This window comes from Prorops nasuta, unplaced genomic scaffold, assembly GCF_024137725.1.
Source record: "Prorops nasuta isolate Cenicafe-Biocafe unplaced genomic scaffold, Cenicafe_Pnas_1.2 PNAS00033, whole genome shotgun sequence".
NCBI lineage: Eukaryota > Metazoa > Arthropoda > Insecta > Hymenoptera > Bethylidae > Prorops > Prorops nasuta.
The window spans coordinates 531,659-546,080 of record NW_027116830.1 but is presented as its reverse complement, the minus strand read 5'-3'; the positions used below and the strand labels follow the sequence as shown (position 1 = coordinate 546,080).

Below are 14,422 nucleotides of genomic sequence, written 5' to 3'. Positions count from 1 at the left end.
TAGAAAAATAAATTGATGAAAACAAGGAAGCTTCATTTTTTTAAAAGATATTCAATAAGGAAATGTATAGTATTTCCACATCAAAGATTCTTACAGGTTAGCTATGCTTCCATTAAAAGTCGACGAGACCCGATTTTGAAATTCGAGGGCATTCGAGTTAAAATCGGGCTTATGTGTGATAGGGTTAAAGTAAATTAAAGTCAACGTTCCACCAATAGAAATAGTTGGAGTTTAATTTTAGATTTCCATTGGTGGAACAACAACTCTAAAGGTTTGTTTTCATGGTGACGTTTCGTCAATTTGTCACTTGTCGCTAGCGACAAGCGGTCAGTGGTCACGTGAGACAATTTTTCTCCCTGTTGCTTATTTGCTTTTTATTCACTTCATCACTGACGAAGAAGTAAAGAGTGCAGAAAACGGGAGAAAATTTGATTTACATGATTGTTTATCACTAGCGACGAATGTCGGAGCGACATCATGAAAATGAAAAAACTATACCTCAACTGCACCTGATCAGCTGGTAGTAATTATGAGCCCTGATCAGCCTCAACAAGCTAGACTAGAATATATTTTTTAATTATAATCAATGCACATTCGTTTGTTGGAAAAATGTAGAGTAGAAGTATAGAATACTTGGAGCCAGAGGCAAGATACAAAAGTGTAGGCGGTAGACAAGCTTGCAAATGTTATGAAAAAAATAACGAGAAAAACGAGATATCATATCGCTTAGTTGGGCCGACCGAATAGAAATAGGAAAATGGCTGTCTGCTATTGGAAAAGTTAACCCCGGGGTGCCCGTGGTGGTGAAGCGGGAGGGGTAGAAGGGGTGGGCGCATCCCCTGTCGTGTTTACGTGATTGTCGTGATCGCGTCCAAGTATGAATTGTTTACTTTGTTTCATTGTCAGCGAATTTCTATTAAACCACACACGTAATAATCAAAACGAAAAGTGAAAGATGGCATATACAGATGCTGTCGAACGCAAATATCGCCATTCGCAGCGAAAAGGGATGTTATAATTTGCATTGATGTAAACTCTGCAGGACAACAAAGCTTCGATGTATATCGAATCTTTTTGTACCCTGTAAATCAGTTCCTTCTTGGAATATTTTTTATTGGCTGATAAGATTACTTTTCTTCCTTCATTGTGAATAAATCTTGTGGCGAGTAAACAAAAAGCGTTCGGTGACGTATATATAGCCTTTGTATTTCCTGTGGAGGAAAAAAATGCACAAAGATTGCACTCAATGAAATGAAACAACTTCGCTGCGAGACAATGCTACCTCGAGCGTTATATCCAGGAGGTAAGAGTTTTAGCACAAATTTTGTTTAATACCTCAAAATATTTGTTCTACTGTGCTATTAAGAATTTATTGTTCTCTTATCCTAATAAGCTATTTTTCTTTTTATTTCTGAAAGTACCATTTTTCTATTTTGTTTCATTTTTATAAATTCCACAAAATTTAGTGAAGTAGGAGCTGCAAAAATTGTAGTTGTTTGGCAAATAAGTTTAATTTTGCATCAAGCTTGAAAGTATCATAAATATTTCATTTTTGTACTGGCTTTGTTGTGGAATGTTGTCCTTCCTGATTCGCTGATAGCCTTGATTTTATTATGGAAGCACTGCGTTTGGCTATACAGTAAGTTTTGTTTCACTAGTTTTATATTTGTTAACTACCATGTTTAAATTTTGTTTAGACTTTGTAAGAAAAGCTTGCTATAACAAAGAACATTCATTTTAATTGTTAGGACACGTTTAGGAGAAAGGATGGTTACCATGAGTTCCATGTTAGTAGAAACAGTTAGTATAAACTATGAAGATTTTAATGAAAGTTTTCTAACGTGTGGTACATGCCTTTGTATTTATGATGGGAGTGAGCGTACACCTAAGTTATTGCCTTGTTCGCACACAGTATGTATTTTTTTATTTAATCATTATTCATTTTATTAAATATATAGTTAGTTAATTAATATTCGTGTTTGGTAGGTATGCTTACATTGTTTAACAAGAATAGCAGCATCTCAAACTCGGGAAACTGGGGCATTTCGATGTCCAATATGCAGAGAATTAATTACAATACCTCGTGGTGGGGTCCCGGCACTACCACCAAGTTTCCTTGTCAACCAGCTTCTTGATCTTATGTCCCGCCAAAGAAGAGAGGTATTTTAAGCAACATTTTATTAATTTTATTTATATAAAATTAATATGACAAATTTTATAGGTCATTCCAAAATGCTCAGTTCACATAAATCAAGACTTACTGTTTTGTGAAACCTGTGATACAGTCTTTTGTACAGTATGTACAGGAGGCAGCCATGCAGGTACATCCCCTGGCTGTACTGAACATACAATTATCCCATTTAGTATTGCAATTAAAAGAATGTCAGAGATATTACTTTATAAAGCTAACGAGTGTATATCTAAGGTAAATATTTTACAATAGAAATCATTACATAATGCAGTTTTATAGCAATTTACATGATTGCTCCTTAGTTAACCCAGGCTCAAGATTCTGTAAGCACAGAGTTACAACGTTTGGAGACTGCCATGGAAAGATGTTTGAATACTGTAGATGCTGAATTTGCTGAAATAATAGCAAAAATAGAAAATAGACGAGCAGAACTACAAGCTGCTGTTACTGCTGCAGCTAGAGATAAAAGAATAGTTTTGGAGGAGCAACAAGCTCTTATACAAGCTGAAAAAAGTAAAGTAGAAGGGGAATGTGAAGGTTTACAATATCAGGTAATTTTTTAGTAAATTAATTTTTATTTTTTCTATAAATTCAAAGATAAATATTTTTTTGGCAGGTGGAAGTGCGGAATATTACGGAACGTATAGAAAGTTTATCTGAAAGACTAGATGCTGCTGTTGCACTTAAAGAACCCAAAGAAAATGCGTTTATCATTTCTGAGTTCAATCACAATCTCGCCATATCCCAATTGGAGCAAGCTCTTGATATATTCGGTCGAGTACGATCGAGTACAACATTGCCAGGTATCCTGAGGATTTCTTGTACAGTAAAGTAATTGCTTTAACATCTCAGTTTAAATATTGTAAACTACTTAACTTACTCTCACCAATATTGTAACATGTGTTTTCATTTAATAAGATTTTCTTTTTTTCAGGTTTATGTCGAGCAAAGTTGAAAGATGAGCCTGTTGTAAAACTATTATCAAGTGTCATATTAGAGACCGTTGATTATCATGGGCATCCAAGAAATATTGGTGGAGATCCAATAGGAGCAGAGTTATCTTATACAGAGACTGGCCAGTCAGATAATCAATCCACCTCTGTAGAAACAGAAATTAAAGATTTGGAGAATGGAACATATGAGATTTTATTTAGGCCACCTCGCGCATGTCGGTATACTTTAAAGCTATCCGTATTTGAGAGGCCTATTAAAGATTATCCTTTATCATTCGAAGCTACTGAGCATAACGAGCCGATTAAAGTGTATGGGAAACATGGAAATGGGAAGGATGAGTTTCACCAACCAGTTACTGTTGCTATTGATAATGATAATACAATTTATATACTAGATACAGGAAATTCGCGAATAAAGGTAAGAATTTTATTTATTTATAAACTCATCATTCTTTATGCAAAATAATGCAAGTACACTTTAATTATTCCATTATAAATTTTTGTTTAAATTACAAGGTACTCAGCTGTGATCTAGAGTTTCAAAGGCATATCACAAATGAGGGATTAGAAGGTCGTAGTTGTACAGGAATCGATGTATCACAGCAAGGGTTAGTGGTTGTTAACTGGAGGATAAAAACAGTTACAGAAATGACTAAATATGGAGAAACTATCAAATCTTTTACTCACAGCGATTTCTTTGTCAGTATCTGGGGTACTAGTTTTAGTTTACTAAGGCGAAAAATACATTGTGGATTTTAGTAACATTAATGTTGTCTTTTCTTAATCATAGGAGCCTATAGATGTTGCTGTAGAAAAAAGTTATGGACATATACTTATTGCTGATAATGGGAAAAGCTGCGTATTTGTTTTTGATTCTGATGGAAGGATACTCTTCCAGGTAAATATTTGTTTTAAGAATATATTAATTTGATACGAACTTTTTTTGTTTAAACAATTGATATACTAACAGGTGGGTAAAAGAGGAAGCTTCAAGTTAATAAGTTCTGTAACAATTGGTCCAGCTGGAGAAATTTTAGTCGCAGATAATAGAATACAGGTCTTTTCTGCAAAGGGGGATTTTACGGAATTAATAAGCAATGATAGCAAAGGTAAATAAGTTTTTTTAAATATGTATTTGAAGATCAAAAAATTAATGTTTATTGGTTTTTATAGGGAAAGGTACGTATAGCGGAATTGCTGTAGATTCAGAAGGACGAATTCTCGCTACTCACACAGACAAAGGTCGTAGTATAATACAAGTTTTAAAATTAGGCGGAGGGAACGTATTAACTGAAATCGATTCTCACAGCTCGAAGCTTCGACGACCTGCAGGCATCGCAGTGTTGCCTAACAATCATCTAATCGTTGTAGATTTAGGAAATGACTGCATTAAAAAGTACAGATACTGGTAAAAATTACTGATATTAGGTTTCATGCCTACAATTATGCCAAACATTTTGTGTTAGGTAGCACTATTTATTTTGTATTATATATAATTTAACTGTGTGTGTAACCGAAGTACATACACCTTACCGCAAGTGTAGCACATATGGTTAATACTACTCTAGTCACTGCCTATTTTTAAATAATCATTTGGTGAGAAATGACATGCTCATCTTTTAATTTAATCAAGTTTCACAAGTTTATTTTTAAGCAAACCATAAGACTGTAGATAGTATGCTCAATTTACGAGTGTCATGGTACACAAAATTTTGCCCATATTATTCTGAGAGATCTGTGCACATATGCTTAATCAGCCCTCAGAGTGGCGGTGTAAGATATTAGTTAGACAATTAGTACACATTTATAAGTATGTCATTTTTTGTCAACTGGCAGTTTACTCAATATTTTATTTTTTACAACAGCCATGTAAAGCACACAAATTCGTCAATACAGAAGAATGCTATTCTTTTGTCAAGAGCACTGTTTAAATATTTGGTCTAATACAGGTTTTTTTTCTATTGACTGCATATAGAAACTGACTTCATGTTATTTGACTATAGCATTTACTGTTTTATATTTCGTTTAATTTATTATTAAAAGTAGTAAGAAAGATTAGTTAAGAGAAAATGATACTTATAAGGAACAGTGATGGTTAATAAATGAAACGGTAGAAAATTAGCACTTTAAGATTTTATTAAAAGCAATAGTAGGCAGTACTATTATAGTCAAATAACTCGATTCCAATGTCAGGGTATGCTGGCAAACATCGTCCAAGCGAATTCGGGGGACCTTGATTGTGTGACCCGCAGCTATATACAGTGCGCGACACTAAGTTATATGGAGGGTCTCTGAGTAAGCTCCGGTGATATTAACGAACGCAAGTTCACCTTTGGTAAAGAAAGCCTGTATGATAACAAAATAATCAGATTTTCAATTAAACCTTTAGTGCATTTACTATTAAGAAAGGTACGAATACACTTAAAAAAAACTGATTTGTATCTGATGTAGATGATAAATTCACACATAAATAAAATTGTAAATAAAATGTTGCCGTGTACGCTGGTTTACCTAGAATCCTTTGGACATTTTATTATCATTTTGAAATGATTATTGCATTTAATATTTTGAGTGGAAATAAATTGCGTTTAATTAATCCGTCAATGGGCGCGCATGGTGGCCAGATAGAAATCTATCGGTAACTTGGCAAAAAATTTGTGCAGTAATTTACAAGTATTAAAGTTTAATTAATAGAAATAAATTAAAGAAATCCAAGTGCTATAATATATACCAAAGAGAACATCGCATAGATGATATTTATTGAGAAATAAATCAGAATTCGTAAATATTTTACGTTAAGTAACGGAAAACAAGTGGGGTGTCTGTGGCACCCCATGTGTTTACCTACGTAAAAAAAACGCGTCTATTGGCCGGTTAAACAATACCACAAAAAGATAGAGATAAAAAACTTATAATTCGTTCACAGAAGTATAACCCACCTAGCTAGCATGAAGAACTCCTTTGGACTTCCATTTTACGAGATTAAAAATGGATTCTTTCTGAGCTTCTAATTCCTTAGAAAAAATTTTAGAATTCGTAAGGGCTAGAGAAGGGTCCCCCTTTTTTTGTCTCATGAAATCGAACTCCAAAACTTGTCTGAACGAACTCCTGGGGCTAGTTGGGAAGGTTTTGAAATTGGAGAAGAAAGTAAACTGAAATGCGCATATCAGTATTACAGAGCACTTTCACTTAAAATTTTGGTTTTCAGAAATCGTTATGTAACAATTTCGTTGTTTAATGAAAATAAAGATTTAAAGTGAAGTTGCTTTGTACGTCGGTATGCGCCTTAAAGTTAAGGAAAAGATCTATATGTATGTTAAAATGCTGGATATTCGATGATGTAATAAAAAAACCATTATTGGATTACTGATTACTTGTGGTTGTGATTTGTGATACCGGTGTCACTGGAGACTAGAAATTTAGAAGAGATGTTGCTATTGACAATTTCAAATAATTTATCCAGTTTTTAGATAATATTTTTATAATTTAGGCCGGTATTTTTACAGGAAACTAAGCTCAAGCTTAAATTTAGCATTGCCTAGAATATATATAATTTTGTTTGAATATTCCGAATTTTTTCAGAGGGATGTGACGCGGTAATATTTTAAGCGAGGCAAAGAGTGTGAAGCAGTGTGAAGTTTGCTCTTCAGGTTTTCAACAGTTTAGCTACAAGCAGACAAAAAAATATGCATGGTGGTAGCAGCGTTCCGAAATGCATCAAACAATTTCAAAATACCATGTCTTATAATTGTACTACTTTCAAATATCATATTTATTTTAATTGAATGATTATTATATTTTTTAACATACAACACACGTATGTGACCATATATTTGTTGAGATCCATGATTTGGAATAGAGGTAAGTTTCAAGTGTTAAATCGTTGCTAGTTTTGAAATAAAAAAATGACATTGCCTCTACAATGCTCTACATTATATATTCATCACCTGAATATTATCTTAACCCCATGAACCATCTTATCAGAAAATTGGCCGGAGAACACTTGCTCACACAGCTACATATGCTGTGGTATTTTAGTAGTGGTGTATACGGGCGGCCTGAAAATAGTCTGTACTGCGCATGCGACAAATGGATGAGGTGGGTCAGGTGGGTTTTGTTCATATACACAATTATATAAAAAAGTATATATACATATATATTTATTGTACATCTTTTTATGTATGAAGAGGGACTAGAAATTTGGAATAGAGGCATAGAGCAGAGATTACTCGCTGTATGCTATAGTCTGTATTGAAACAAATATGTATGTATATACAGTAGTTACAAATGTTACAATACGCTTTTTCTCCGTGGGTCATCACTGGTCAGTCCGGTCAGTGGCGTCAGTGCGCCCTGGTGTTAAAGGGAGAAAACTTTCCGGCTTGACATTGTTTGAAAAGAGATAGAGATATGACGCTAGGTAGAACATGTTAGGTGGTAGTGATGGTGGTGATGGTAGTGAATGGAATCGGTTCCCACGTTCGAACGTAGTACGAAGCACAGGAAAGCGTATAAAGGGTAGGTGGAGGTGGTTGGAGGGTACGGTGGTGTACCAATGGAAGGCCTTGGTGCTCGGTCACGTGATTCGTGTGCGTACTAAGAGAAAAAGAGAGAAAGAGGTAGAGAGAAACGGGAGAGAGAGAGAGAGAGAGAGGGAGAGCGAGAAAGCGAGAGAGAGAAAGCGAGAAAGAGAGAGCCAGAGCAGAACACTAGACACTGCAAGTACAAGTAAATGACAAGACGCGTAGAGTATTGTCGCCGACACTTGTAAGATCATATCCGAGGCAAGGAACGCTCGGAGCCGCTGTACGCGGCTGTCAGTGGAGATAACAGTAGATTCCGTAGGTTACCGAAGAGGTTTGGCCCTGTGGTGATTCTGGACTCTGGTTGTGATCGTTCACTCCACGGCGGCTACCCGGAGTCGGCCGGAGCTTTCCGGACGTGCTCGGAGGTTCCCGGAGCTCCCCGGAGCCGAGTTTGCTGAGAAAATGTCGGGTTCCCAAAGGATGCGGAAGTCTTCGCCGTGTTCGACGGCGAAGCAAGGTCCTATGAGGGCGACGCTACCAGTGAGTTCTCTTCTTAGGCAAGGAAGGCAAGCCACCGGCCTCAGGAAGAGCAACAGCAACAGCCCCACCGTCTCCCCGACCAACGCCAGCTCATGGCGCGCTAGAATTTCCCCGGAAACTTCTTCCTCCTCAGGACAGCGTAGTCCTGGATCTCTCTCATACAAAGGTATGCCTTCTTATTCTAAACATATTTTTTCACTTGACTAACTTGCTTAAGGCATTTCCTTTGTTGCAACTGTCACCGCTTTTTATTTTTCTCTCTATTTTCATAGGTTAAGAACCATTCAAATCTGTACTGTTTTTTCAATTCTATGAATTCTATTTGCTCATTTCACCTAGTTTATCTTTGAGCTTTTCTTTCAAGCTGGTATTGTTATTTCTGTACCGCAAATTTTACTTGCATTGATTGCATTATTGTATTTTGGAAGTACTTAAAAGTTTCCAGTAGTGAACTAGGTATTGTAGGTACACTCAATGTAAATTATGTATATAAATATTAATTTATATATTGATTTAAGTTCTATATTTTTAAGACTTTAAAAGTCCCTAGTACATATTGTTCTGTAAACAGTCTTATGTTTGTTTTGAAGCTTTGTATGATTGCTTTCATATATTTTTGGAAACCGAACAATTGTTTCTTGGCTCGGATCCTTTTTTTGATTGTATTAATACAGTGCATAAGTTATGGTTTGATTATGAATTTCATATATATCAATTTTTAAATGGTTTATTATTAATTTTTTTATGATTGAATTCCATAAATTGCTCTTTTATTTTCAGCAAAATCAAAAACACTTAGTGGTCGGTGTAGCGATAGTTTAAGTGGAAGCCAAAATATTCGTAGGACAGCATCTTTAGACACTATTTATTTGAAAGGACAATGGCCTCGAGATTCATATTATATTCATTCCAGTCTTCTTTTGGTAGACAAATCTACTCAGGTAAATCATTAACAGTATAATTATAAAGAATCTACCAAATATATTTTAAATGATGTATAACTTTATTATTGCTATTCAGACAGAAGAATGGTCGGTAGAACAAAGAAAAACACATACTCGGCACCCACCAGAACAAACAACGACCGATGAGAAGTTAGAAAAATACTTCAGGCATCGGTTTGTAATTTTAATTTCTGTATGAAGGCTTAATTTTAATTACATACATTTTATTGTATATTCTAGTAACTTTTTATTCTTGTATGGTTTCTTGCTGTAGAGATTATTAATACAGAGAGATTTTTGATTGTTAATTAAAGGTTACAGCGTACAAATAAAGAAGGCACCAGTAGTAGAGAAAGAACTGCTGCATTTGGATTAATAATGCCTGGAGGACCACCACCTGCTCTACCAGGGGATCATACTGTGCTATTACCCAGTATTGCATCGCAAACATCCATACGTAAGTCTGACAAATAATGAAGAAATTGCAAAGTCTTACATATTTTTATTAACCGGGTGTGCCTTTTTCTATTAGACAATCAGTTTAGCTTAAGTACAAAGGCAAGTCCCATGAACATACCTGTTAAACCAATGAGGCCACCGATGCGTTCATCAATCGAAGGTTTAAACCAAGAGATAGAAGGATTGGTATTAAAATCTTCAGCCAATACTAACGATTCCGACCATGCTGTTGAAGACAAAGTAATCTATAAAATTCATTAAATCGATTAGTTTCGTATTTGAAAATAATTATAATTCGACGAGTCATGTTTACTTAATTTAATATTGTTTTAGTATGCCAGATATCGAGAACAAATTACGCCGGAAGGACATCGCGCACCTCTCGCAGATCTGTTGCGAGCTACGCGTAGTGTAAACACGCAAACTCCAGCAACGGATCTTCCTTCCAGTTCATATTCCTCTGGTAACGTAACGATTTTTTTTATCGAGTATAATAAAGTGTACAAATATTGAAACATTTAACAAATAGGCTTTAGATCTTGTTGGAGTCCATTTGAAATAATATAATACTTTAATTGTTATGTGTGTATGCCTGTTAAACAGGCCCTCCATCTAGGAATTCTGAGTCTCCGTTGATTCCTGGCCTTATGGATGCATCCCGTCCGTCAAGCGAGCTTCTACAAGGTTTGGCGATACACCATGTCGATTTTTTCAGTTTATGTTACGTACAACGTAGTGTTAATGTGTAATTTATTTTTTTATATTTTTTTAATCGTATTGTATAGAATATCATAAAGCATGCATAGCGTTAAAGTTTTATTTTGTGCAGAGTAATTTGGCTTCAAAGTGAGAAACATTTATTTTTTTTCTTTTTTTTTTTTTTTTTTTAAGGATTGAACATTTAAGGAATGTGGAAAAAATGGAGTGTGGCGAAGTTGGTGCTGATTGATTGGATTAAATCCAGGTCTTGGGCAAAATGAAATGCAATCTGTTTTATTCAATTCGATGTGTACTTAGTTTTTATGAATAGTATTTAGAAAGCATTAATTTATTAAAAAATGTATTTAATTGTATTTGAATGTTATTGAAAATTATTAGGGTTAGCGAGACTGCTAAAGTTTAAAAGATCAGAGCATGTGATTGATTTCTCTTAATCGTGAAATAGACATTGATGTTATAATATGAATTTTCTTAATGTAAATGATGTATATTTGGTTTATTAATTTGCAGGTGGAAGTCGTGGCTCAACTCCAGAACACGACCGGGACGGGCGACTTGGCACATCACCTCACATCAACAGGTTCCTTGCCAGAGAACCACCTGATGGCTGTGAAAAAGTCAATCTTAAATTTGTTGAAGATGTTAGGTAATTGAAAAATTATACGAAGGTTATGACCATGAAATATTAAAACGGATAGGATGTGATTTTGTTAGCTTTCAATTGTTATATTTAATGGAATAAATTTTTATTGATCCAATAGGAGGCCCATGATAGATTTGAGCAAACTAGACTACTGCCCGAAACCTTGCGTAGCATTTCAGCTGAAGCCAAGCCTGGGTTCAGCATTTCTACCATTACAGCAACAAGCCAGTCCGACAATTGTCACCGGTGCATCAGCTTCATCGCACACGACACCTACAACTCCACCTCCTAATCCATAGTCCAACTGTTTTCCTATCATTATAAGATTATTGAGCCCGCTCGATATATTCACGTATATCCTTCTCCTTAATTTTAGTTTTCTGTCTTTATAACGCAAACCCAGTTGTGTGGTCGACGCAGGGAATAACGTCGTCACGAAGACAATTATCAGAAGATCACATAAAAAATTGTGTGAATAATATTTTACCTAGACTGGTATTTTCTTTACTATTTGGAACAATAATGAATACGAGGAACAATAATTTGTGATAACTGAAAATGACATTTAGGAATGAACATTGTGTTCGGCCAGGGAAAAGACTAATAAAATTGTGTATTCTAAATTTAGTGCTAGGAAGTACTAAACGACTTTAGTTTTGTATGCACGAATGAAATATTAAAAAAGACGAAAAGTATTAGAATTCGAATGTCGGATGAAGCAAACGTGAGCAATGGATCATTCTCTCTGTAAACGATTGATTATACTTATTCTTAGAAAGTTAAAGAAATGAAGGACAGTGCGAAAGTGGCAAATGTGCTTTGTAGAAGATAATTGAAAGCTTTGATTTGAAATTTTTGAACAGGTTTAATAAACTTTAACGAAGTTTTTGGTCTGAGAACAGGCTTGTAAAGGGGTACGAGTGCTTAGATATATATATATATATATATATATATATATATATATTCATTAATACATATTCAGTTTTCCTTAGACATTTTAATTCAGCTATATAGCGACAGCGTATAAATTTTTAATCTTTTGTATTATTACTTTTATTTTAAAAATATTCAAATTATTATTAACTAAGAAGGTGAATGAAATTTTTTGGATCCCTATGGTTATCTATAAGTAAAACGACTTTATCTTTGTTAAGTATAAATTTCTATTTTCATTATACATTTGGAATAATGCTTAAAATCTTAATCCTATCATGTAAAATTACACTTTTAAGAATTGTTACTTTTCAAAATTTATAATTGATAAGATTTACTATTTGATAAGGATTTAATCTTCGATCTTCTATTTGTCGTTAATGCCATAGGGATTGCAATGTTTCCAGTTGAGCGTGCATTAATTTAGAATTACAGTCTGAACACGTACAAGCAGAGTATGTCAGGCTGCAATATGAACGATAGAGTGTATTCATCGATATAATAATCGAGGAAAAGTAACTGTTGAATGATATTATGGAGTACGAAAATAAGAATGTGTAGTTCGGCTAGAGTTGTATCGAATGCGTGTACAGGTTGCTCCTTAATTTTGCAAGGAATGATGTGTGTGAATGCCATTTCTTTTGTATAAAAATGAAATTGAAATAAGTATATGCATAACAAAAATATATATATATAAATATATATTTTCAACAACAGCAGTGTGCATGCGTTATGATATCACAATTTTTAATAAGCCATATACGAGTAATATTTTATAGTACAGTATTTTCCATAAAGAAAAGAACAGTGTTCATTTGGACTATTTAGTATTATTTATATATATTTTTTCACGTTTTGATCTTATTTGCGACAATTAGTTTAACTTATTGATCGAGTAAATTTTTTAATGTATTAAACTGTTACCTTCCCAAAAAATTCATGTTCAGCCTCAATATTGTGTAGCGACTTAAACTGATAGTTTCTACGCGACAGCGTTTCAAGGCGTTCAATATATTTTTGGCTTTCTGAACGTTTTATATTTATACACTGATAAGGTCAATGAGTAAAATTAAGGAAGGAAGGCAATCTTTTTAGCGTAATAGTCAAACCTTTTAGACGGTTTTGCAAACAGTAGTGAAAAATGCTAACACATGAGTACCTGGCACACTGGTTCATGCTGTCTTTTGTCCTGCTTCCAAGGAAGTTTGTGCCTTGGAGCGTGTGATATAGTGTGCTTAAACTGGGAAGGTTAACCAAGGGCTTTTGTAGCAGTTATTATTTTTAATTAAATCTGGAAATAAGTTTTATTCTTATTTGCCTGAATACAAGCAAAAACAATGTGCATTTTATTATACGTACTTAAAGAAATGCCTTGGAATCATTTTACTTAATTTATTTCACCAGATTCTGGATAAAACTGATAAAAAAAAAACGAATCTTGGTGTATTGTAAATTGTATAAATCGAAGAAGCTTGACTTTTTAACCTTCCTAATCGCATAATGTGTTACCATTATTGGTTTTTTTTTGTTGTTGTTCACAATTTAAGATGTAAAATAACGCGTGCGAAGACTGCTAAACGTTAACTGTTGTTCGGCTATACCTAAAAGCAGATGAAATTAAATAAATTAGGCTCAAATTTTACAGGTTTACCTATGAACCAATATAGGTATTTTCATAATTCAAGCTAGTAAATGATTCTTAAGTCATTACTGTTCGCTACATTGTTTACATATCTAAATTAATCTGAGCAGGTTTCAGAATGACAAAATGATTATGTCAATTATAAATTCAGTTAATCCTAGGATTGTCCAGATAATGTACTATTGCAATATCTTGCACACAATGAAACACATTGTTGAACATATATTGTAATTTGTAAGATGCTCAGAACTATGCAACTTTCCAGAACATAAAACTTGTATGTTGTGTAAAATATCTTGAAGATTTTATATACCTACTGAAATTAAGTGCAACTTTTATTCACTGTTTTATAAATAAACGTACAAAACATTTTTCATCGTTCTTAATATTTGTCAATATAAACTCCTATAACACCTTTATTATATAGAGAGGATTTTATCGAAGCTAACTAAATTCGACAAAGTGAAATTAATTGCTTTATACAGTTCTTTTGTTTTGTTCGTAACTGAGGCAGAGTATTATTTCTTGCACAGATTCGTTATTTCGTTGAGTGGATACTGAAATGAATCGACTAGATTGAATAAGCAAGCGATCAATATGAATGCGCAGCGTGTAGTACAATAAAGTACGTTTGGTATAAAAGCTGGATAAATAATATAATTAATAGTAAATACAAGTTTTTGAGGATTGTCGATTTTTCGTTGCAAGAAGCATATTTTCTGTTAAATCGGGAGATTATGGGGCCATATCGGCTCTATCGTAGTTATGGATTATCATGAAATATTCAATCCAATAAAGCGTAATCCTCGCTATCCACGTTATATTTACGTTCGGTCCATTATATTCATTTAGCCAAATAACTCTCCGCTCT

The 14,422-nt window shown here is 34.1% G+C and overlaps 2 protein-coding genes across 4 annotated transcripts; both read left to right on the top strand.

Moving 5' to 3' along the window:
* The first annotated feature begins 328 nt into the window (after positions 1-328).
* LOC136783421 (tripartite motif-containing protein 2-like) lies at positions 329-6,058 on the top strand. Of its 2 annotated transcripts, XM_066743571.1 has the most exons (12): positions 329-1,303; positions 1,467-1,639; positions 1,749-1,911; positions 1,987-2,160; positions 2,222-2,425; positions 2,494-2,742; positions 2,808-2,994; positions 3,126-3,562; positions 3,661-3,843; positions 3,935-4,042; positions 4,115-4,253; positions 4,318-6,058. In XM_066743571.1, the coding sequence occupies exons 2-12, from the start codon at positions 1,614-1,616 to the stop codon at positions 4,554-4,556; spliced, it is 2,109 nt and encodes a 702-aa protein (XP_066599668.1). In that variant the 5' UTR covers positions 329-1,303; positions 1,467-1,613; the 3' UTR covers positions 4,557-6,058. The 2 variants fall into 2 exon arrangements, with proteins under 2 accessions (XP_066599668.1, XP_066599669.1); XM_066743572.1 differs by lacking the exon at positions 1,467-1,639 and having other exon boundaries at positions 330-1,303.
* Positions 6,059-7,259: 1,201 nt separating this feature from the next.
* Positions 7,260-13,912, top strand: LOC136783235 (glucocorticoid-induced transcript 1 protein-like). Of its 2 annotated transcripts, XM_066743200.1 has the most exons (9): positions 7,260-8,376; positions 8,991-9,151; positions 9,231-9,328; positions 9,469-9,611; positions 9,687-9,853; positions 9,947-10,076; positions 10,217-10,297; positions 10,844-10,979; positions 11,095-13,912. In XM_066743200.1, the coding sequence occupies exons 1-9, from the start codon at positions 8,133-8,135 to the stop codon at positions 11,273-11,275; spliced, it is 1,341 nt and encodes a 446-aa protein (XP_066599297.1). In that variant the 5' UTR covers positions 7,260-8,132; the 3' UTR covers positions 11,276-13,912. The 2 variants fall into 2 exon arrangements, with proteins under 2 accessions (XP_066599297.1, XP_066599298.1); XM_066743201.1 differs by lacking the exon at positions 10,217-10,297.
* The last annotated feature ends 510 nt before the right edge of the window (positions 13,913-14,422 follow it).